Genomic DNA, 25,218 nt, shown 5'->3' with positions numbered 1-25,218 from the left:
TAAGCAAAACACAACAGCAAGTTGAATGTGTTAACTTGGCCCGTAAATTCCGCAGATCTTAATCTTAATCAGTGTGATGCAGAGTACAAACAATTGTGGTCATTTAGTCTCAACTTTGCAACCGATAAGGCCTAAAGGAACCTTTAGCAAAGGTTTAGATTAGATAGTAGGCTCTTATAGGACTAGTTGAGTTTCTTTCTTGATGGATCAGGGCGTTCCTTCTGGAAGCTAATCTTAACCCTTAATCAATAGGTCATTTTCTGAGGTTTTTTTTGTGTGTGTTTTTGTTTTTTATAGCCCACCTGTCATCATCCTCTGCCAAAGCCACCTTCTCGAAGTGAATGTGAAACCTGTGGCCTTCGGGGGCTTCCAGTACCCAGTGGCAGGTCAGGTTGTTGCTGTAGTTACCAGGGAAACCGGGAGAGACGATACGACCATAGGTGGCATTCTTTATCATCCCCCCACAGGACGCTATATGAGAAGAAACCGAGCAGGAGAAGGGAGCGAGAGGATAAAGAGTTAGAGGGTAAAAGCTAGATGAGAAATGTAATGAAACCATGGAAAGGGGGATTTCAGAGAAAAGTCACTGTCTGTGCAAAGATTGCATCAATATCCAATGGACTGTGGCGGTGCAACGCCAGGCAGCTCTCCTGGGTCTAAGAGTGTCTTAACGCGGCAAAATGGCAGCGGTAACGCTATCAGCCAAGAGCAGCTGCAGGCAGGCAGGCGATGTGAAAGGCCGAAACAGGAAGATGAGCCTTTGGAAGCAGGAGACTGACAGCCACATGTTCTAATCAAGGCAGCCAGGTCCGACGGCTTTGTTTTGCCCCGTCTCCAAAGAATAGCTCCCTCCGCACAGTAGGCCTCTCAAATCAACTCAGTGGGAGACAATCTAGCGAAAGCGTTCATTAATCAAAATTACCAGTTTTCTTCAGGAAGGCTGGAGGAAAAAAAAAAGGCAGCTGACTTAGTTTGTTTTCGATAGCTCCTTTTTGTTCTTGATTTCAATTGTTAAAACTGGTGGGCATTTTCTTCTTAACAACATGTTTGTTTTGATTTGAAATTATTTTGTAAAAAAAATGTAATGCAGGTTGGTTTAATTTCAGTACCAAAATCAAACCAAATCACACAAAGGATCTCTTAAGTTATAGACGTATATCATTCATGTACAGTTTACTAGGAAGTGGCTGCGGGGCAGTTACAGATATTTCAGTGCCATAAAAAAGTATTACACGTCGCTTCTGTTTTTGCCAGACCTTTTTCATAACAGTTTTTAATATGAGACAAAAAAAAAAAACCTGCATAAAAACAAAATTAAGTTTTCAAATGATGACTTTATTTATTAAGAGAAAAAAAGGCTACCCAAACCAACATTCAAGCTTATTTCCTAATTGCCTAAAAGTGATTACATCATTATACATAATTAATTCAATCTTGGTGCTCATAATATATGAACATCACATCTGGCAATGCCAACTTGAAGGATTCACCTGAATATACCCAGCAAAGGAACTGGTTGTCTTACCTACGCATTGTGGCTCTTTCCCGCTCCAGTAAGGTGTGGTTGCATTGCGGCATGTGAGCATTTTGGGACCTTGTAACTTGTATCCAGTGAAACAACTAAAATAGGCCTCTCCACCAGCATGCAGATGTGTCACCGAAACCTCTCCGCCCGCAGGTTCTTTGGGGAAAGCGCAGCTGAGCACAAACGCTGGAAAGAAGAAAAAACAGACAGAAAGAAAGCAGAAAAAAAATGAAGGCTTCTTTAATCGCTGTTCTATGAATTAGTCGAACAGGCTTGGGTTCTGCATGAAGCTTGGCAGCGATAGTTTTTGCATCAGTAGTACCATAGGCAAGAACAGATAGACAGACAGACCAAAATCTCTCTGTTGGTGACATAACAGAGACTTTTTTATCTTTTCTTTTGTCATGGTGACATAATCTACCCATTATGTCATTTAAATTGTTTTCATTTTATAGCTTAATTTTTTTTTTTTTTTTAGAAACCGTCCTATAATTTCAAGAAAATATCATCACTGCAATCTTGCATGTGTATTTTCTATGTGCTCACCATGTCGCATCCCCCTCTAAATCATTGTTTATCACTGTTAAATATTTGTACATGGAAGGGCAGCGGACTTTTGTTGCCCATCATTTCTTCAATCAAATCAAACACAATGTTTAAGCCAAACGGTCTCAGTCCTTGTCAAACACAGTATTCGCACAAATAGAGTTGGTCTGAAAACCAACCATTAGTTCTCTTTCTTGCCTCCATCTGTCACTTGTAATTAACCAATAAATGCAATATGCAAATTTACAGAGAGATGTTTGGAGCCCTGTGTGATTCATGGTATTGCAAATATGTTGACAAATGGAGCTGCTGCTGATAAGCTGAACATCCCAGAGGCTCTGTAACATGATAGTGGGAGGAAGAATAGCCTATGTAGCATCTGTCCAAGAGGGTTGATTGCTGTGAGAGGTAAGATCAATGTTCCTGGAGTCGGTTTGCATTGTTACCCTGTCCCTGTTTTTAAATAAATAGTGTAAAATGGGATGAAGTTAGCATAGATAATGAAATAAGCTAGGCAAGTCTTTAATGGAAGCTATTAAACAACCTTCTCCTCCTGTCTAATAACCACACTGTTCTACCTCATTAGTGCAGGCACTTTAATGACCACACTAAAACTTTTTAACTTCTTGAATTGTGTGAACAACAAAAATAGCAGTATAATTGGATCCACCATGGCTGGCACCACAATAACAAAGGGACCATGAAGGCCACATGAAACAGAAACTGCTTTAGAACTAGAACCAGACCAGCCGAGGCAAGGCAAGGAGAATTTATATGTATAGCCCATTTCAGCGACAAGGCAACTCAGTGCTTTACATGGTGAAAACAATAAAAAGAAGTGCATTGCTGTGGCATGATAAAAGGAAGAAAGAAAAGTTGGACTACAGCCTGAAATGTATGAAAGTTCTGTTAATAGTTTAAATCTAACAGTCAAAGGTAACTCTACAAAAATAGAGTTTTAACTTTCAAATAAAAGAACCCACTGTTTAAGCCTTTTTGCAGTTTTCAGCAAGTTTGTTCCAAATAAGTGAAGCATAACTCCTGAGTTGTGCTTCTCCATGAGTGTTTGTGATTTTGGGGATGCGGAGTACCGTAGACTTGAACGAGAAGATTCGAGCAGTGTGAAAGGTTGATACGATGTCAACAAATCTTTCAGTGATTCATAAATGGGAATACATGCTTTTAATTTCAATATATTTCTCTTAGATACAGGGACCCAACGTAGGGACTTTAGAACAGTTTTTTTTTTTTCAGTCTTAGTGTGGATACAGGCACAATCTTACAATTAGAGCAGAAATAAGTAGAAACCCAAAGCTACCTACCAGCTGCTGCAACTAACCACCAGCGAAAATAAGTACAATTACCCAAAATACAGAGATATTATTTTGAAAAATAATAATGCTACTGAGTGCATTTCCAAAGACCCGATCCTTGCCTTCACTGCAAAAATATATATCCTGCATGCGCCAGATCCGTGTTTGTTTTCGAACACAATTAATTTGAATATAGAAGGATTCTTTATTTGTCCCTGAGTGGTAAAATGTATTTGTATCAACAGCAAATTCACATGCAAATGGAAGCCCACAGTACCCGTGTTTCCATGGACATTTATCATGCCCAGTTTGCAGTATCACATTAGAAAAGGTTGATGGAAACACAAAAATTTATAATAACGTCCTCAATTTTACAAAAATGTTTTTACGCTCACATGAGGTGGTTTTTGGCTTTTGCGGAAAAAAAAAAAGAGTTAATGCAAAAAACAGTAGATGGAGCCACGTGCCGGATAAGTTCTGACGTAGCGAACATCTACCTCACATGACTGATATACTGTTTCCGCTGTCAGCGTCTTCCCGGATATTTCCATAACACATACAGAATTGCATTTCTTGGGCGTGCTCCGATGGCGCAGGGGTAGCGATCATGACCCATAAACGGAGGCCTTGGTCCTCGATGCGGCTGACCCGGTTTAAATTCCTACCTAAGATCCTTTACCGAATGTCTTCCCCCCCTCTTTCAAATCCCCCTTTCTGTCAGCCTACTTTGTGAAAAATGAGCCACTAATGCTGTGAAAACCCGGAAAAAGAATATTTTTTAAAAAATTGCATTTCTTTCTAAATGTCTCTGGTCAGCATGTAACATTCCCTGTACTAGTTGACATGACAGAACAACATGTCCGATAGCAACGCATTCCTGAAAAGAAGAACTTCTGACAACATTGTGCTTTGCATAGCCTAGTTAAATGGAAACAAGCCTAATTTGCATATTCTTCTCTTTATTCTTTTTTGCAACATTTTGAAAGTTTGCTCAAAACTTGCATGACAATTGGACTGAAACATGGCTAGTGGCACGCGAAAGATAAGCAAATATAATATAATGAAATGTCTGCAACACCAAAACAAAGGTAGATACTTATAGGATATTAACACTTATCCTGAATGTTATCTTGTCTGCTGTTTTGCCAGCCGGGGGATTGACACTTTGAATTATATGTTGTTGTTTTTTCTAAATTGGGGCTGATTTGTCCCATTTTAATAAGTATTGCCCTAATTAGGATGTCAAAATATTGCCATGATTTAAATGATCATATGTTTTGCTCTTAAATACAAAGAATGATATTGAGTGTTTTTCATGGCATCGGTATCAAGTTTGAAATTTTACTTTCCTGACAACCCTAATAGATAGGAATGTGTTTGTGGTGAAAAGTAATAGTACACACATTTTGTGATTGTGAATAAGAATGTGTAGCTGTGAAAAAAAAAAAAAAAAAAAAAAGCTAAATGCTTTATAACCTCTGCTTTGTGCATCACAAAGCAAAACTTCTGGGCTTTTTTATTTTGCAAGGTTACAAAACTTAATTCAGGCCATGCACAAGCACAAAATATAGATGACTGAAATTTATGCTCATACAGGTATTGAGGCTGCAAAATCTTGCAGAAGGTTTGAAGGAAGTCCAAATCTGCACAGTGTCAGAAGTAAATAATGTGTAGTGAAGATGGGCAGTTAAATTGCTAGTTGTAACCTGCTTCTGGGCAGCAATTGGACCATACATTTGACTTGCCATGATTAGAAATTGGTCCTCCAATGTACTCCTTGTTATTCTAAAGGAAAAATGCTAGAGATGGCCATGAATTGACTTCTTCCAGTAAATGTTGTTAACTATAATCTTATATTTTCGCACTAGATAGATCTTTGGATAGTCACATTTTGCCAAGTATAATATCAGAGGTGTTAAAGCAATAATTAGATTTTAATGTTTATTTTCTTTATCTGCTCCGATAGGTATGTTTCTGAAGCAATAATTGTAACTTAAAAAATTATCATTGGCATATTTCAAAAACTATGAAATTCATAATGTTCATAAATTAAAATCTGAAAATGTGTTCTGGTATTGTATTCAGACCTTCTGATACTCCTAAATAATATCCACTGTAGCCAACTGGACAAAAGGAGCCCAATCAGAGAGGGAACCAAAAACCCAGAGGTAACTCTGGAGGAGCTGCAGAGATCCACTACTCAGGTGGGAGAATCTGTTGACAGCAATTAAGTCATACACTCCACAAATCATGTCTTTGTGAAAGACAGGTTAGTAGAAAGCTTGCAAGATTAAAATCTATCACACTTCAGTCCATCAACACTTACCATTGTACTGGTTCTTTGGTCAATCAAGTAGTTCTCATGCCTCAACATTACAAAATGTGGAGTAGATCCAAAGTTAATGACAAATAGAAAAATAACCGGAAAGAACGACACTCGAGAGAAAAAAATTTTTAACTTTAACCTTTCACCCACCAATTCACAAGCCAATAATGGTTTTATGTGTTCACAAATAAATCCTTTAGTTTCCTTTTCAGACTTATCCTACCACTTCTCTAGAGCTACTGCAGTTTTAGCAAGAAAGGGCCATTGGGTTTTATGTAACCATACAGTCTGACACTCTCAGGTGAAAATGTGTTGCACGCAAAGATGTGGGGCAAGGGAAGGTTAAACTGCCCAAAAATTTGGAACAGCTCAGTAGGGTGGTTTTAAAGTGTTTTCACTTCAACCAGTCATTTGTAGAGGAAAATTATCTTCTATGCCATTAGGTTGAAACAAAATTGCCTATTCAAAAATGTCATTTTATCAGTTTCCGAAGTAAAACATAGAGGAAAACAGCCCAAAATGCTTAATGGCCATAAAGGTTTCTGAAACTACTGACTTGTGTGTTTCTTTTGAGCAAGCCACTGGTTTCTTATGAAACAAGGTCTTGCTTCGCAGTAAATCAGTGAGCCACAGGGACAAAACACTCTGCCCTTGGGTCATCCATTCCATTCATAGTTTATCACTAGCTCCAATGAACCTAGTTATTGCCATTATCATAGCAGCATTTAAATCCCTATTGAGCATACGACGGGGGAGCCAGAGGCAAAAATCGTGCAGCCAATTCCTGAAGTATTAAATTACGTGCTGCTTCCATTCCAGTAGATGTGGTGCTGGGCCATAAAACCTGATTGTTTTGCCATTAGAAATAATAGATCCACGGTGCAGGCAGCCAGGAAGATTAGCTGCTGGTGCTGTAGAGCCACAGGAAACAGATGTGGAGTTGATGTCTGTTTTTTCTTTTTTTTTTGGTCTTGTTCAAGAGTTGAGGAGAAGACACACACACATATACACTAAAGTGTATAGCTCAACAAGTATACATGAATTTTAGACCTAATTTTACATCTTACAGAGGGCAAAGTGCAAATCTTTTACATCACCTAATCAACATTGGGACATGTATGAGAAATTAAATATTCAAATATTGTCTTATGAAAACCTACTGAATATTATTTAATATTGCAGCTAACCAATTGTAAAAAAAAATGCATTATGTTATTACATTATGTATTTTGCTGGTGGAAATGTAGATAAAAAAGCCAAACACTGCTGACAAAGTGCTGCACTAATTTTCTGTAGCCTACCTAATCCTGTTCAGGGTCATTGCAGGGCTGGAGCTAATACCAGCAGTTATCAAGCAGAAGGTACACCCTAAATCGGTCAAAAGTACACAGTTATGACAATAAATATCCAAGCAAGCAGTCAAGGTAAATTCATAATTTCCGGTTCAGGTGTTCTAAAGACATCTGGACTAACAACAACCCCATTTGGGTTATTGTATTATATCAGCAAAATGGGTTAATAGAAGGCCGCCATGGTACAACGCTCATTCTTAATTTGTATTTTAATGTGTATTTCCACTATAATTTGCTGCTGTACAACAGTCACTTTTACTAGAAAACATCTACCAAGCATCAGGGAGTCCTCTCTGGAGGGTTTTTCTCCAGCTTTCACCCAACCAGAGAGTTTTATCTGAGATCCTAGTTGAAGCGGCAGCAGCTATCTCAGGTTTTGTTGGAGATGCAGAAGGGGAAAACGAGCAGCCACGCTGGTCAAGCTCTGACAGTTGGGACTGCATGCTCAGCTCCTGTCCGTCTACCTGGCAAAAGTTCACTCCCTCGTTAACAAAACAGACGAGCTGCTCCTTCTCAGCACAAAAAAACTCGGACTTCCGCGGACCTGCAGCTGTTTCACTGAAACATGGCTCGGAGAATGTGTCCTGGACTGCACACCACAGAGACGTGGCTTCCAGCTGTTTGGAGCAGACTGCAGTGCAGAGCTCCAGGAAAAAAAGAGAGGAGGTGGAATCTGCTTTTATATAAACAAAGGTTGGTGTTCTGATGTCACCGTGTTGCAGAAGGCATAGTCCTCACTTAGAGTATTTATTTATTTATTTATTTTTTTTTACAAACTGCAAACCTTTTTATGAGATAGTTCTCCTCATTTATTCTGGCTTGTGTATAACAAGGCAAATGACAATCTCAACAAGGAGATCAGAGTAGCCATGAGAAAATACAGTAAGAAAATAAAATGTAGGTTCTCATCTAATGACCTTGCTTTAGTCTGGAGGACATTGAGAAGCATTAGAAGATATGGGAGCTTGTTTCCTCACTCCCACACAAAACGACTATCTGCACCCCACCAACAACCCTACTACCCTCTCCCTTCAAACCCTCCTACCTGAACTAAAGATAAAAAAAGTCTTCTAGGGTCAGAAGTGTAGAAAAGTCCAGAATCTGATGGTGTTTCTATCTCCTCCCTGAAACATTGCACTGAACATCTGGCTCCGATCTTCATTCAGATCCTCAACAAGTCTCTTGAGCTGTGTGAGGCTCCCTCCTGCTTCAAATACTAAATCGTCATCTCGGTCCCCGATAAATACACCACCATGGGGTTAAATGACTACAGAACTTTTGCTCTTACATCTGTGGTCATGGAATCTTTTGAGTGACTGACGAAGCATCTGAAGGACATCACAGGCCCCCTGCCTGCTCCCTGCAGTTTGCTTACTGGGCAAAACAGGTACACTTCCTCCTGGTCACCTCGACCAGGATCCTGTTTGTGATTTTCAGCCCTGCCTTCAACACCCACAACCCAGAAGCTCACGCTTTTCACAGCACCGGCCTCCACCTATCAGTGGGTCACCAGCTGCTTGACTGACAAGCAGCAACAGGTGAGGCTGAGGAGGATCTTCTTCTGCTCAAGAACCATCAGTACCAGCGCTTAAACTTAACCCGCTCAAGACTGTGTAGGTGACGGTGCACCTCAAGAACCTCCCCCGCACTGCGTCCTCTCTCCATCCTCCCAATACTGTGTCTATTGTGGATCACTATTGGGAACTCACAACCAGTTACTAGGAAGCACCCTTTTTTGGGATCTCACACATAGACACTGTTCAGAAGACTGTCCAGCAGAGACTCTGCTTCCTACAATAACTCAAGTAGTACAACTTTCCACAGGAGCTGCTAGCTATGTTCTGCAATGCTATCATCAATGCTATGTCCGTCCATCAACGTGTGGCTTTGCTCATCCACAAAACAGGATATGTCCAGACTGCAACAAACAATTAGGTCCACCAGGAAGTATGTTCGTGGCTGAATTTCTCTCTATCCAGAACTCGTACAGGTCTGGGGTCAGGAGATAAACTGTGTAGACGTTTACTCTGAAGTAGGTGTTACAGCACTATTTACAAAAACGAGTTCGCTCCCCAAGGCTGTCTCTCTGATGAACACAATGAACACTTTACTGTCTGAGTAGTGAGCTACACTGCTGTGAACCAAAATAAGTATGTTGCACTTTCATAACTCACAACCTCCCTTTTTCTTTCTTTAGATTAAAAAAACACTCAAAAATACAAACAAAAAAAGCCCCAAAACATATATGTATACCAAATGTTTGTATGCTCTGAGTGCTGTAACCAAAGTCAGATTTCTTGATTGTGCAGAAAATCACGGCTGAATAAATATTATTCTGATTCTATTTCTTGCCAGTCAGGAGGTTAGAGGCAGAGTCAACTCTGGAGAGGTCACTAGTACGTAACAAAGACAAAAAGGAAAATAACTATACACCCACACACTTATCCACAATTACCCTGAGGGTAATTTAGGATGGCCAATTAACCTGACATGTATGTTTTTAGATTGTGGGAGGAAGCTGAAGTGAAGATGCAAACTCCTCACAGAAAGGCAGCAGTCGCAATTTAAACCCAGGACCTTCTTGCTGTGAGGTAAGATTACTAACAACTGTGTGACCACCCAAGTCTCAAGTCTTGAGGGGAAAAGTCTAAGTTGGAGTCTCAAACACAAGTCACTATTTCTGCCAGTTTCTGACAGCCCGTTTGGTTGAAACTACCAAATCCTTGCCCCAATACCTATTATTTGTGTTAAATAAATAACGCCACAGTGTTTTTAATGTAGCATGCATGTATTTTCATTCTGAGGACAGTGTTTGTAACAGGAATAAGAGTGTTGAATATTAGTCATATGTGGGTATAAGGAGTGCTAACCACCAGAACAGTGCCATAGTCACAAGCTCTGCTTTTAAACCAAAAATAATGACAGTAAGTTTAACACTGTGTTCACATCTGTGCCTATAAAAAGATAAGAGCAGTGAAGAAAATAGCCCAAAGCAGCTCTGATTTAAATAGCACAGTTCTAAAAATAGAAAGATGTTTCAATATATTTTTACGAGTTGACTTTTTTCATTCCCTTGTACATCTATTGGCAATGGAATGTGACTTTTTGAGAAAAAAAAAAGAATTGCAGTGCCGTCAACTAAAACAAAACCCCAAATGAGTGTTTAATAATCGATTGTTACTTTCACTGGCTCCGGATAATCAAAAATTGGAAATCAGTCAAAGACAGGACCCAGGAAAAACAAAAAAAAAACAAAAACTGTATTTGTCGTTCACTCACACTTTTGTCAAATGAGTTGTTTTTTTTTCTGCTGCATGCACCTTTCATTTGCCTAAGTACCTAAAATTGAGAATGCTCCTCTTCAACCAGTAATGGACAAATGCTGTGGAAATAGGGTGGAATTGTTGAGACGAGAAAGGTGGTAATAGTGAGTTACCTAATAAATTTGGACAAACAAATAAAAATGTGTGTGTGTGTACGTGTGTGTGTACGTGTGTGTGTTGCCTAAATGAATCCCATCATGTAAGGAGCTGGAATTGGAACAAATTGGCCAAGGTGAGGGCAGGAGATAATGAAATGGGGTGACGAAAACAAAACAAAGCATGAATGTTGTGTAGATTGGCATTATTATTTAATGGAAGTTTATTTGGAGAGTATCATTCATTTTCTGTTACATGGACATTTAAAGTAAAATGTGTTGTCAGGGGAAAATGTGCTGTTCCAATGACTAGTCATGTCTTGTCAGCAACTGTTGTGATAAACTGATTTAGCAGCAATCCTTTAGGAAGCGATGTGTGGGAGGGGGTGACTGTCATTGTGTCCATGGCTCATGTCCATGGCTGTGTATCAAGGCATTGCCTTTTACAGAACGATCGATGGTGTTGTCTCTGGGAAAGCGATTCAGTTGTAGAAAGTCAAACCATAGCTTGGCCCTGATGTGGCCTATTGATATTTACGTTGGTTGGGTAAAATCCTCCATTTTAATGGTCGTTTATTCAATTAAGGCTATTAAGGAGAGATAACTTTGAACTAAAGGCGAAATTCAGTCAATGCTCCTAAGGAGCCTTGGTAAATAGTGAATTACATGCCATTAGTGGCAGTGCTGTGACCACAGTAGTTGTCATTGCAGCTTCTAATTCAGGTAAAAATGCTTGCACAATTTCACTGCACTTGTGAAGATGTATATACACTTATTTATTCAAAATATTTAGACAAAATTTTTAATTAGCTTACCAGGTTATATCAGCCTATATAAAAAGTGTTGTTTTGAATTATTGTATTCCAATTAATAAATGCCCTCCTTAAAATAGCAAATTTCCCTTTATATTCAACCCACTGTTATGCTCGCAAAAATATTTTTGCCAAGCAAGAATTCAACAGACAAAAAGAAAGAGAAAAAAAAAAAACATCTAACACTATCCTCAGAGTATAACATTGTGGTGGCAACATTATGCTGTCGTGGTACATTTCTTCAGTACAAAAATATAATTTCACAGGAAAACAGAAATGTACTGTAAATGCATTATACACGCACACACAAACACACGTTTTTTTTTTTTTTTAAAGTTAACTTGTTCAGAAGATAAAAATGTGTTTATTTATTTTTATTGTTTATTGTTGACTTACTTTAACTGAGTGAGTGGGGATTATTATTCACCCTATTCCTCCTGTTTGTTATACACCAACAATCAAAAAGTCCACAATCAAAACAGGCGACAATGCCTGTTTGCGAAAAGTTATTTTATCAGGTTAAGTAAGAAAAGAAAAGTCTTACACCTAAAAAAATTAAATAACAATTGTAATTTAATCATTGCTCTTTTAACATGAATAGAATAACTAATGACTGTGACGCAATTTCTCTAGCCACTCTTCGAAAAGACTAGAGTAGATGGGATTCAATTATTTGCACTGTGTGTTGATACTTTAATAAATAAGGAAGTAAGCTACTCTTGTCCATATATATAGTCAGAGGAACAAATAAAAGGTTCAAAACAACTAAAGCTGTGACAAACAAATCCAGATGTGTGTTTAACCTGCCAACATACACAGTGAGCAGAATGGCAGGGAGGATACAAAATCTTCAGGCATCACTGTTGGAGAAGTGCAGCAAAGGGTGACATCATTGAGCTGTCCAGGCAAATATTTATTATCAGACATTGTTTTTGTGGGGACAATAACTATAGGAAACGCGTAGCATTGTATTGGCCTTGAGACGAAATGCACAAACTATATACACAGCACTTACATTCACTGTATGTAAAAGCTAGTGGTGAGGGACCATGCTGAAAGTTGCTCCTCCTCCTTTATTCCACACCCGTACTTCCTACTGTCTTTGCATTAAACATAAAACGTATCTTAAATCATGTTCCAAGTGTCAGGCACACTGCTGATGTAATAGAGGCATCCATCAGTCTGTCATCACAGAAATAGCTAACGCTGTAGAAGATATTAATTACCTTGAGCTGAGAAGAACCTCTCCATGGTTCTGTCTCCTTTTCCACGCTTGTCCGGTCACATTACTCACAACCCATTCTAAAGGACAAGGTGATATTCTGCTTACGAAGCAGAGAAAGACAAACTCTTTTATCTACAACGGGATTTTTTTTTTCATCATGAAATTGCCGATTGCTTTTTATTATCATTATAACTGAATTTGTGTCACCAACATGAATCCTTTTTTTTTATTGTCTATGTTGCCGTCCTGGAAAATCTAAGAACTTCTTAGTAATTAGATTTAGAGCTTAAGATCTTAAGAGCAAGATGTAGGGATTTTTCTTCAGAACCAAATTATTTGCTGGAGTTGATGTTTTATTTATTATTGTTCCACTTTCATAACTCTCTGTAGTGTGATTTAATATGTTTGTGTTTATTATGTATAAATAAAACATGTATTTTAGCTGTGACTCTCAATCATTTTAAGTGTGTCACTGAGGATTGGAGAACATGTTATGAGCAATGTTGGATATATTGTCTGAACAGAATAGCAGAAAAGAGATTAACTACAGGGGGACACGGATGGTGTCTTTGCCAAAATCTTCCCACAGGTCTTCACATCACTGACATATTTAGATTTAAAGTAATTTTAATGTTCAATGTTACCAGAATTTGTCTTCTGACTGGAAGTAAAATTAACCTTAGAAGTGACCTAGCCAGAGTGTCAACTTGACTCTGACAGAAAATCTGTGAGGGCATCTAAAGATTATGGTGCAAGCACAGAGGCCTTGTAACTTCAGAGATTTTGAGAAATACCAAGAAAAAAATGTGGGGAAAAAATCTGGTCAGAAATTTTAAGAAGGGCTTCAATTAAGTATTTTTCTTATAAATACAAACAATTTTTCAATAAAATGTAAACATTTTTCTTTCCAGAATTGCCAATTGTTCTACATTGTTTACTTTGCTTTCGAGAAATGCCAGTTTCATTTGCTATGTGGAAAAAAAGCCATCTTGGTAGAATACATGATATTTCAAGTCTTAAGCTGGCAGGGGTCAAAATGAGGCTTGAAAAGGGTGACATAACAACCGCACTGCATTGTGGGAGAATTGGGCATTGGGAAATAGGCTTCTTTTTGTTTACACCGCTTTCATTTATAACGCAATCTTTATTTTCTGTTTTATTGTTTTTAAAAAGTCAAAAACACGGTGTAAAAGATGCTGTGTCATTAATTGTTACAATCTTTCACACTCGCCAGGAAAAAGAACAATCAGATTACATTTTTCACTTTTCCCAAGTCACAGCCAAGCAGCTTAGATCTCTAAACTAATATATAGACACCGAATGGACCCTGGAAAGCAGCAATTAGATAACTAAACCTCACATTCAAAAGCCATACCTCGATATGTGTGTGTGTGTGTGTGTGTGTGTGTGTGTGTGTGTGTGTGTGTGTGTGTGTGTGTGTGCTTGTTATGATGTTTTACACAGAGCGTTTAGCTGGCTGCTACTGCTAGCCTAGCTGTCTGAGGTCAACAAACAAACAAAGTAAGTAAAGGAGCTCCTTTGTTTCCTCCACACATAGGAGATACATTTAGCCTTTATATCATAAATTGTCCTCACTCCTTGGACGTTATCTGTGATATTCCATCATAACTAAGTCATTTTAAGGGTAACAATGGGCACATCACCTGTGGTATTCAAAGTTTGCTATGCTGTTTTACACAGAGCTTTTAGCAGGCCTCCAGCACTAGCCTAGCCAGTAGCCAACGAAGTGAAAGTAAAGGAGACCCTTTGTGAAAATGCCCTTCTTTATAAATAAATTAACCACTAAGACTCTAAATATTTCGAACATAAATGTGAAGTGGATGTCAGGCTCAGGATGTCACCAGAAGAGAGAAGGAGCCCTATGAGGTGAAGGTGTGTTGTTTACCTCTGAAATGACAACAATTTTGTCTTTAACACGAAACATTCAGAAATCCTGGACCCACCCAAACTTACTTTGTCTATGAGCCCCTAAATATGTAACATTTCTGAATTAATCTACAGGATGAAAACTAACTCCGTTGATGAGATAGAAAACAAGCTCAGCCTTTTCAGGCATCATATGGATCAATCCCAGCAAACCGAAACTTTGGAACAGGGTCTTGCTTATCTCGGTACTGTCCATGGCATTTCTCTTTAGTACAGTTTATTTTTCAAGCCCTTTGTGCCTTGATCTCTCACATCATGGCATCAAAATCAGCATGTAAACAAAGGTTGTTGCCGTGGAAAATGCCGACTGCATTCCAGAATGTATTGCAAAATCACAGGCCCTTCCGAGCCTCATAATTTTGGCCTCAATTGTGCATAAGCCAACATAGTGTCCTGTTGTTCCTTTAGGTAAGGTTTTAATGAATGTATAAGTGGAGACCATAACTCTGAGCAGTTAATTCCAGTCAGTAATTTACTGCTTTGTAGAGTGGAGTGATATTTACAGAGGAGCTGGACCTTTGAAGACATTTTAGTGTTGAAAAGGGAGAAATCATAAGATAGTTGTTTGTTATGTGTTTTTGCAAACATTTATTTGGGGGTTAACACTGAATACAGTGAAAAGTTGTTTTCTTTTATTGTTTTGAAGAAATATTTAAAATGCCAAACTTATACAGAGAGGCTCCGGTTAAAGCTATCCAGACTTAAGGGGCGAATCGCTAACAAATGTTGTTGAAACCATTTATAGAATATTATGCCTTTAATATTCCCTTCTTCACTAAAATGGTAAATTCCTATTTCAGTGAGTGTTTGCCCTGACATCTCTCATTCCCTTAGGTACACACACGTCGTTACTTAATGACTATTTACAGCAGAAAGGGTAATTAAATTGCACTCTGAAAAGTGTTGCGTAATTAACAATCTTATAAATATAAATACTGTTATGTTTGCACAAACTGAACCGGTGCAGCTGACAGTTCGTGGCAGGTTTAATCATATTCACTTGTGTGTTTTGCTTTCCCTGCCCATAACAAGTACCCTTGGCCTGGTGGGGTACTGTCTTTCTGTCCTGTTCTCTTTACCCCCAGCCGGTTAAGCCAGATGGCCGTGGACATTTTAGGGGCGTCTTCCTGTAAAAATAACAGGAGGTGGAAAGTTAAACCAATGTGTAGATTTAATGCAATCTGTTGGCATCTTTGTTGGCATCTGCTGGCATCTCTGTTGGCAGACAACTTTATACAGCTCAGGATTATATATAAAGAAAATTCACTGAAACTAAGCAAAATAGGTTATGTTACAACTGGACTGAATTAAAATGTGTTTGTTGAATTAATTAGTTCAAACTGCACTAAATGTAACTGACCATATTAGAAGGGAGTGTTTTGTAATAAAAGTGATTTGAGAGTGTTTAGCTGCATCTTTCTTCCTATCCACTCTGATCACCTTCCTTCTCCCTGGTAAATAAAATAATGCCCACAGCGTGATGCTGTGGGGATCGTGTGTTCAGGGTAATGTACAGTCATCTTCAATAAATTAGAATATGTGTTCCGATGAGATTCGTTTGTCAGATCAAAAGTCCCTTTTGAAAATGACAAGCCTTAAAGTAGGTACTATAAATATTTTTCATTGAGCACACATTTGTGTATTGAAACGGTTCTCTTATTGGTCTGATCGTGTTTTCATTAGCAGTAAGTGGAAAATTGCCGTACCAAACATAAATAAAAGCTTGAAAACATCAGTCTGGTGTAATTACTCTTTATAATATTTCACATAGTGAATTGAGTCGCTGAAAGAAATTAACTTTTCAATATAATTATAATTTAATGAATGGGTTCGTATGGCATTAGTTTTCCAACACACAGAGGGGACCTTGCAAGGTTGAAAAGTTGAGTTTTCGTCTCATCTGATCAGAGCAAATTTTTCCACATGCTTACAATGGCTCCTATATGGCTAACATGGCTAACTGCAAACAGGACTTCTTAGGACATTCAACAGCAACTTACATTTTGCTACTCTTCAACAAACTTGATATTTTTAGAGTATGTGACTAATAAATCTTCTGTCAACAGATTCTCCCATCTTTTTATTCATTATTTGAAGGGGATGATGCATGTTAACGAACAAGTAAAGTAAATTTGCCTGATTTAGCCAAAAGCTATCTTACATCTATTGTCCGTGGACATGTGTTACAAAATCACTCAAAAAAAAAAAAAAAAAAAAAACATGGAATATACCAGCCAGAGCATGAGCTGTGGATCTCCGTAACTCCTCCAGAATTAGCATGGGACCCTTGGCTGGTTCTCCAATTAAATCCCTTCTTACTTGGCCTGTTAGTTTAGGTGGATGGCTAAATCTTTACTGACTTTCCAAATATTTCGTTTTCACGGATGATGGTTTCACAGTGCTGTGTGAGATCTTCTCTAAAACCCCGAGGCTTTCCTTCAAAGAACAACTCCATACTGAGATTAAATTAAACACACAGGTTAACAATGTCAACTAATTATGCCACTGGTTGCATTTTATTTAGTGGTGCCAGAATAAAGGGGGCTGAACACAAATACCCCACATTTTAGATTTTTTTAAACAAAAAAATATACTTTTACTTGACAATATGGCTCTATATTTTGTGAGGAAATCCCAATGAATCACAATGACATTTCTGGTTGTAACATGACGAAATGAGAAACACTTCCCTTGTATGAAAGGCACTGTAATTTAAAGGGACTAATGGAAAAGCAAGCTGGAGTTGTAAGGCTGAATAACACACCTTCACATGTGATATTATATAGTCAAATAATACATGTTTTTTGACATCAACACATTTGTCATTGTCCTATTGGATCACATTAAAGATTCCCTCTTTTTAGATGTTTACAGTAAATTACAATTCATCATCATCTTTCTATAGCTATTCTGCATCACTACACACAACTTGTAATCTGTAATGACCTGCCACTGTCATCATTTGGCCTGACCACACAGTAATATTCATAAAACTGAGAGGGGCTTATTCATCTCATGTCAGCAGCAATGTCTTGATGCATTATTTCATTTTCTAACTGACCAAAATGTCCTATTAAAGTAGAGGAGTGAATGTTTTGTACACCAGCTTCCCCCATGAGCTAAAATCGATGGGCCATGTAATTGGTGGTCGCTTTATGTTATTGCTAAGATAAACAGACATTGTTAAAGGCACAGAAGATCAATGTGATGCAAAAGCAAGCGAGGGATATGGAGAATGCATAGACCATATTTATATTGATTGAAAACAAAGCAACATTATGTCTGGTAAAATGCTTTGCACACTTGTCATTATACTACTGGATCACTTTTAAGGATTCACTCTAAAATTCAATCGGACTGGGACTGAACGTTATGAGCACTCCACCTTTTTGCTCACTGATAATGCCCTGGCTGTAAGCTGCCAATGGGCTTTTTACTTTATATTTGCTCATTCGTCTTGATTGTAAACATACATTATTTTGTATTAACATAAGATATTTATGATCTATTGAATGTGTTCCTACATTTACCTGTGTCCAAACAAGCAAAGCAGGAATAAAGAAATCTCATGATAGATCGTATTTTTTATGTTTCCCTTTAGAACAACAAGACCTGCAGTCACCAGTGGGCACTTATTTCACTAAGAAAGTGAGATCAAAGAACAGCACATAATTCACATTTCATAGAATATGAACATGTTACAGTTTGCATAAATCTGGCTTTTTCTGACATGATTATTTTGTCTTTTGGGGTACTTCAAGGATCCATGTAGGGTCCAGTTCTCTTTTTAGTATATATTTGTTATTTTATGTCAGATCATGAAGCGTTATAATAATGTCTCTTATCATCTGTATGCTGATGATATTGAACTGTATTGTTCTTTTAGACCATCTGAGACTTAAAAATTTTCTGACCTTAGCCATGGTTTGACAGAAATCAAACCATGAATGAACATATCGACACCCTCTTAAAGTACTGGCCTAAGTCATTATTGCCTAAGTGTTTTACTTAGGCAAAATAATACGGCCTAAGTCACACTCTTGACATAGGCCATCATAGAACAGGGATGGTAATGCATAAGGAATAATTTTTGACAATAAATAAATAAATAACACTTAAGCAATTATTTTAGGAAAGTGACAATTTTGTGGCCTGCACGTCCTGCCTCTGAAACCTCGGATTGAGATGAAATATCGTTTGCAGTACAGAAACATGGATAGGTGAGACTGCAGCATCCTGAACATCATTGGCTATTATTTGTTGCACTAGTTTGCATTACATCTCGGAAATGTGACTCTTATGCATCCTTGGCAGCCTGGGTTGGCTGGAGGTTAGATTACCTGTCACAGTATCAGATGTGAAGAAAAACAACGCAGGTGCATTATTTACCCAAAGCTGCACACCCATTGAAAAAGAAGGAAGAAATGCATTTGTGTGAAGGGGTTATGGTTTTTAGAAGTAATTTTTTTAAATGAAAAAGGGAAACTAAATGTATTGTTTTTTACCCTGCTCAAGCTGATAATACTTTTCTGACAGTTGACAAAATAGCCACTGCGCGCTGAACTATAATACTTCATCATAGTTTTATCTCCACAAACAGGATAAAAAAGGAACATGATCGCCAAACGGGATTTATTGCTTTTTCATATGCCTTCATATATTTCTGTGAGACTGTGGACACTTTTCTACCAACCAACAAAGAAAATGCTAACTTTTTTTGTTATTACACAGCACCCCAAAATCAATATGTGGTAATTAGAAAAACTGTCCAAAAGGAGTTTTCACATAGAGACTGTGAAACAAGTTGGCTCACAAATCTCTAATTCTCTATGCCAACCTGTTGTGAGCAAGATGAATGTAACAATATTGGACTGATCGAATTTGAATAGACTTGACTCACCTTGGTAATGCAGCAGGAGGAATCCTGAATTGAGCCGCTGATTGCTACGGAAACGAATCGAGATCTGGTTGCTCCAGCTGCGAAGAACAAGGCCCCTCATCAGCACCGAGTCATTGGCCAGCAGGAAAGGTTCTCGACCACCTGTGTCTTCCACCGTTATCTGCTCTTCCTCCATCACGCTCACATTTAGCACCTAACAAACAGGCAATGAGGTTAAACATGTGCTTCTCAGCTTGGAGTTGTATACAAATTGTTTGATGATACAGAAAGAAGGTGCATCCTATAACTTTAGGCTCTGATTTTCAAAAAATTACAGTTCAGTTAAAACCAGATAAATTACATAAATTTTTTTAATTGTGTAAAGTAGGATCAGAATAAACCTTGCATGTCAGGCGTCAGCTAAGATGACCAAAATAACTTCTGTTTGCTAAATGCAAGGATATATACAGAGATAAGTTTTTTTTTAATAATCCCTCAGATTCAGACGTTTACGTTCACTGAAGCCTAAAATTATTCCTTGGATGGCAGATTTAGGTTTAATGTAAGCTTTATGAATAATTATGAATAATTTTAGGCATAGCTCTACAGTTGGAGCACAATGCCTTTAAAAAAACGCCTAGATCATGATGCTGTAGCTTTTTGAGCTTCTTACAGGTCAAATCACAACATTTACGTATTAGATGGAATGTGTGAGATCATGGAAAAAGTCAAACGAAATCACAAGAAATGAAGGAGAATATCGCAGACCGACCTCTACAAGTCTGGTTCTTTCCTAGATACAAAAAGCCAAAGACCTAAAATGTATGCAAATATCTGGTTTCAACTGCAATCCCTAAATTTCTTAAACAAAAACACATTTGACTTGGCCCTGAAAAGATGATCATGAGGAAAAACCTCCGAATGCTCATGTATTCCCTGAAATTTAGATCCAATATATGAGCACTTGATACTGCGTAGCTACCGTACTTACAATCAATCTTAATCTGTTAATGTTGCCGTGAAGAACTGGGTCACCTGCTGAGTTAGTTTGCACACTTGTCTACCGACACAATTAGAGGCGGAAACATTTAGCCAGTTCTCCTTGCTAATCCGCTGCCAGGCTGCAGACATTGTTTTGAGTAATTGTAGAATCTGTCTGGGTCATTCCACTTATGGTTTGTTGCACAAATGATTCATCCTCTGTGCCTGTAAGCAACTCTGTCAGCAGCGCTTTATGTCTTCAACAGGTTGAGCAGCATCTGCAGCTAAATCTGGTGAAGAAGTCTCAAGAGTACGACATGTAGTTAAACTGTCTGGATAACAGAGTGCTGACACCCTTCGGAGCAGCATCTCATTTTTCCCTGTAGTGCAATAAACTAAAGCTGCTAATCCAACAGCAGGTCATAAATATTTTTTTTTCTATATGGCAAAGGAAAATGCTTTCACCTTCAGCTTACATGGGGTTTCTTACATCAAAATGTAACCCGCCCTTGAGCTCTTTTTCATAGAGTCCAAACCGACCGTATCAATTGTTTATGAAGTTTTGATTGAGGTTTGAAACACGCGGAGAGAAGAAAGCGGGCGCACTTGATCTTCACGGCGTTTATTGATAACGTTTGAATCATGCATGGATGTTCGTCAGCATCTGGACAGCTCATGAGACGTGTCCATATGTAGGCAACCCAAAGGGATCGTAACCCTACCCTCATTGAAAATGATCTCGTATTTGTGTATTGAAAAACACCTGCCGTTTTAGTTACATCGCCCCACCTGAAGTTTATTACCTCTATTGAAAAGTTTGACCTTGCGAAGATCTAAGTAGGATCGAAATCTTGGCAGTAGATATTGTGAAGATCACGTGTGTGTGTGTGTGTGTGAGGGGGGGGCTTCCCTACATCCATGTACATTTATAAGCGTAACAACCCTGAACCTTCGTCTATTAATGGTCGTCTAACCGTTGCATCTTCCGTCATAAGGATGCGATGAGTGCAGCGGCATCCTGCGATATTAAAATGTAAAACACCTTCCTCATTAAACTTAAGTTTGTCATTTGAAGCACTATCCAGCTGCTGTCAGCTTGTGATTTCATTGGCCGAAGGACGTCTAAGCTGTTACTATGAGCCCCAGATGTGAAGGCAAGCACTTTAAACTTAGCACCTAGTTTCCAGGCTCTTATTTTGAAGTAAGAAAGGGAATAATAGTTCTTGTGTTGTCCTGTTGTGTTGAGTTGTGTGACGGCTAGCTTTAAACTGTGCGTGTGGCAGCATTTTAAGTAGGCCTACTCGGTTGTAGCTCTTTGCCATATCCTACCATCAAAGCACACTTTTCCTGTGGTAGGAAAATGTCAGATGTCATTCTCGTGATCACATCCTAACACGATGATGGCCCAGAGCACACGTACATCTTGGCTAGACGCCATTCCAGTTGGTGGCAGAAATTGATTTTTCATCTGGCTTATGGAAAACCTCTTATTCACATTCCAACCTGTACAGCGGTGCTCTAATAGAAAGCTCTACCGGACCAGCCTACACACCGCAGATTCCCTGATTGGATCCAACAGTTCCAGAAATGATCAGGTCAGAGAGTGGAGCCGATGAGGCTCTGAGCAGAGAGTCGGGCTCATTCTATTACATTAGTTATTGACGGGACCGGAGGAGTCTAAACATGGTCTAAATATCATGGATTTGCTTACATTTATCTTTCTTTCTGTAATTTACTTTTTAGATTTCTAGCTATTATTATAAGTGACAGTTTATTTTGCTTGCCCCTGCAGAGATGCGAGTTTAATTGACTTTAACGATCGGGAAACAGTTTATGTTAAGCAGAGACAGTCATGGATATGGAAAAAAAAAAAAACCTTTTACAGCTGGAGGGTGTTCCGCTTTTTATAGTTTGTAAAATGAATTAAGTCTAACCACAAGTATACAAAAACACAAACCATCATGTTGTTCTTTATAAATGAAGAAACTATGAGTAAAACCAAATGCCTTTTACTAAGAAAGCAAATTACTTAAAAGGCCTTTGTTAATAATAATAATAATAATAATAATAATAATAATAATAATAATAATAATAATAATAATAATTGTAATAAATATTGCCAGTTCCACAAGAAGCCTTATTTAATTTGGAATATTTTTATGTATTATTTTAAATGAGTTAATCATGGGTGTCCCTCTTTAACTTTTTGCTATGTTGATTTTAATAGTACTGCCACTTTTTTTATTGAAATATGATGACGTAGTTTTGAAGCCATATCCTCCAACTCTACTCGATAGAAAAACAAAACATTGACAGAGTAACAGACAAAATACAAATGATTTGTTAGTACTGGGAGATTGCCATGACTGGCTAACCGCCAGATTTCACATCCTCCGCTCCAGTAAGTGTCCATTCTGTCCCAGACCGCCTCCGTGAGTCCGTGGAAAGCAATACTACATCTGCGGTTACTCCGTCTATCTCCGCTCCAAAGTTTCTTGGAGCTCGGGGAGCGCATGTGTGATCATCAACATTACAAGCAGAATGCTAATGTATTTGGAGCAGATTACCACATTTCAAATTAAGTGTTGAAATGACAAATCTGCTTCCTTATTTGGTGCAAAGAGTCGCTTGCACCCGATATTTAAATAAAACAGTCAACTTTATTGTGAATGTTTAAAAAAAATGTTTTTTAATTTGTGTTTAACCTTCTCTATTTACACTAATTAACTTTGACAAACCTTATGTTGCTGATGCTCTTTTTTCCTGTTTGCTATGATTGGAATTGTGAAGCTTGACCCAGCTGGAGCCCGATGGACCGGAGCGGAACAGAAAATTGGAGTTGTGCTGTAATTTGACAGTGAATGACCGAGAGCGGCTTCGTCGAAGGGTGACGTTCGGGGTAGTCAAGGAGAATGTGGAACCGTTCTCATTAATTAACATAACAACGTAGTTGTTCTGTCAGTCGGACGTGAACAGAGCGGAGCAAACACAGAGGATGTGGAATCTGAGGATAACTCTTTGCAGCTTAGCATACAACATTAAGATTTCTCAGCTCCCTATCACTGCTGAAATTAAAAGGAAGGTTTTTTTTATGAATCTGGACTGTATTTGTTCATTTGTAGTTTAAAATCCAGACTACTTAGACTGATCAAAGATGAAAAGAAAAATCTTTAAATCACATTTTGAGATCTATGAAACCTATATGCTTTCGGGGAAAACACCTAGAAGGATATTTGAAATCTTTTCTTGAAAACGACAATGTGAGACCAAGTGAAACATGGACATGGCTATTCAAAACTAAATAATTAAAATAGTATTTATAATTTGTAAAGCCTTTGACTGGGGATTCTTAGTCTTTCACGGCACATCCTTGTCTTGTTATTTTGATCCCAGCATCGCTTTTGGACTCGTGAGCTGAACGTACAGCAATTTGCCTGGTTATGCTGGCTGTGTATCATAAGTGTTTTCACTGATACAATAACCTTGTTGGTAAACAGGCTACCATATATCTGCACAGTAAAACTTCTTCATTTACTTCAGCTTTATCGCTGATTTTTGGGACTACAATCTCTGAGAAAATGCATCTGCTGAGGGATTCTCCATGTTTAGCCACTTGCCAGCTGCTCTGTTTTCTTTCAGGCTCTTAGTCGGATTTTAGTGTATTCTCTCTATTTAGCAGCTGCCCGCTACAGCTATAAACAACATTAAGAGTTATGAGAGCCATAAGCCATAAAACCAAGAGTCGAGACACACCATAAAGGCATCGGCGCAAATAAATGGTAGATTTCTTTTTACCATTCTTAAAAAATGCACAAAATCTAACACTTTATACAGCCCAGTGAATCTGATTATTCTAAGGCAACACTCAGGCAGCTGGGGAAAAGGATCTGTTACCCATCACAGCCAATTCAGCCACATCTTTTTCAAAAGCCTGTTGAATTCCTGACACATTCTTAAAGCCGGCGCTGTCATAGGCAGTGGGCTCAGGTATGCCACAAGGCAGAAAAGGCTTGCCCTCCATAGGCTGGAGTCCCTGAGGAAATCTGCGAGCAGAAGTGTTAAAGCACCGGCCCGGAAAAGCTGAGACAGTGGTCAGGTTGAGCACTATTCACAATGTTGTTGGCAGCAAAATAAAATTGGTCATGTGGGCTAGCTGTCACTCAGTCGAACAGGATTTGCCAGTTGAGCGCAGGAAGTCTAATGGTTGCTGTGGGACAGAGTTTAGAGGTGACTTCCTCTAGAATGATTCATGAGATCAGTCCTTGTGATTGATTTTTTTTTGTTTTTGGTTTGTTTGCTTGTTTTTTTTTTCTCACCAGACTTAAACACAACAGCACTCTGGAGGTTTTCTTATGCACAATTAATAAAGACAACAGGCAACCACGCTGGAGGTCTTGCATCTGTGCTAGAATGATCTTTCTGTCAAAATAGGAAAGAAAATAGCATCACAGTGAATAATAAATGACTGCCTCATAATTGTAGACTGCAAAAATCTCCATCCCTCAAGGGCATGCCAATGACAAAGCCTCAGGCAAATTTCACATGCACTATTTTTTTCTTAGCGATAGCACAAAAAAACTTGACTGTTTTGTAAATGATATTTCTTCACTTGCTTACCTTTTTTTATAGTTTAATAAAAAATGCTGCTAACGTACCCATACATTCTTCTTAGTCAAAATCTGCAATATAATGGTCCACAACGTAGACTATATATACATATATATATATATATATATATATATATATATATATATATATATATATATATAGAATGTCATCGGACTAATTAGAAAATGACTGAAAAGTAACTATAACTTGGGTTTTTAATGTATATCAAACATTACTAACAGAGATTGTGACTCAAACATCAGACGAGAACTCAAGTCTCATAAAC

At 38.2% G+C, this 25,218-nt stretch overlaps 1 protein-coding gene across 2 annotated transcripts in view; it reads right to left on the bottom strand.

Annotated features, from left to right (window-relative positions):
• Positions 1 to 25,218, bottom strand: part of LOC105927793 (seizure protein 6 homolog) — a 141,812-nt gene that overhangs the window by 24,148 nt on the left and 92,446 nt on the right. For both annotated transcript variants that reach the window (XM_012864730.3, XM_021317594.2), the window contains exons 4-6: positions 19,365 to 19,557; positions 1,526 to 1,711; positions 303 to 471 (exon numbers count right to left, since the gene is read on the bottom strand). In XM_012864730.3, coding sequence (XP_012720184.2) covers positions 303 to 471; positions 1,526 to 1,711; positions 19,365 to 19,557 — 548 coding nt within the window. The remainder of the gene's footprint in view (positions 1 to 302; positions 472 to 1,525; positions 1,712 to 19,364; positions 19,558 to 25,218) is intronic.

The sequence above is a fragment of the Fundulus heteroclitus genome, chromosome 11 (genome assembly GCF_011125445.2).
Source record: "Fundulus heteroclitus isolate FHET01 chromosome 11, MU-UCD_Fhet_4.1, whole genome shotgun sequence".
NCBI lineage: Eukaryota > Metazoa > Chordata > Actinopteri > Cyprinodontiformes > Fundulidae > Fundulus > Fundulus heteroclitus.
Note: the sequence above shows the minus strand (reverse complement) of the source record. Positions and strands in the feature narration are given on the sequence as shown.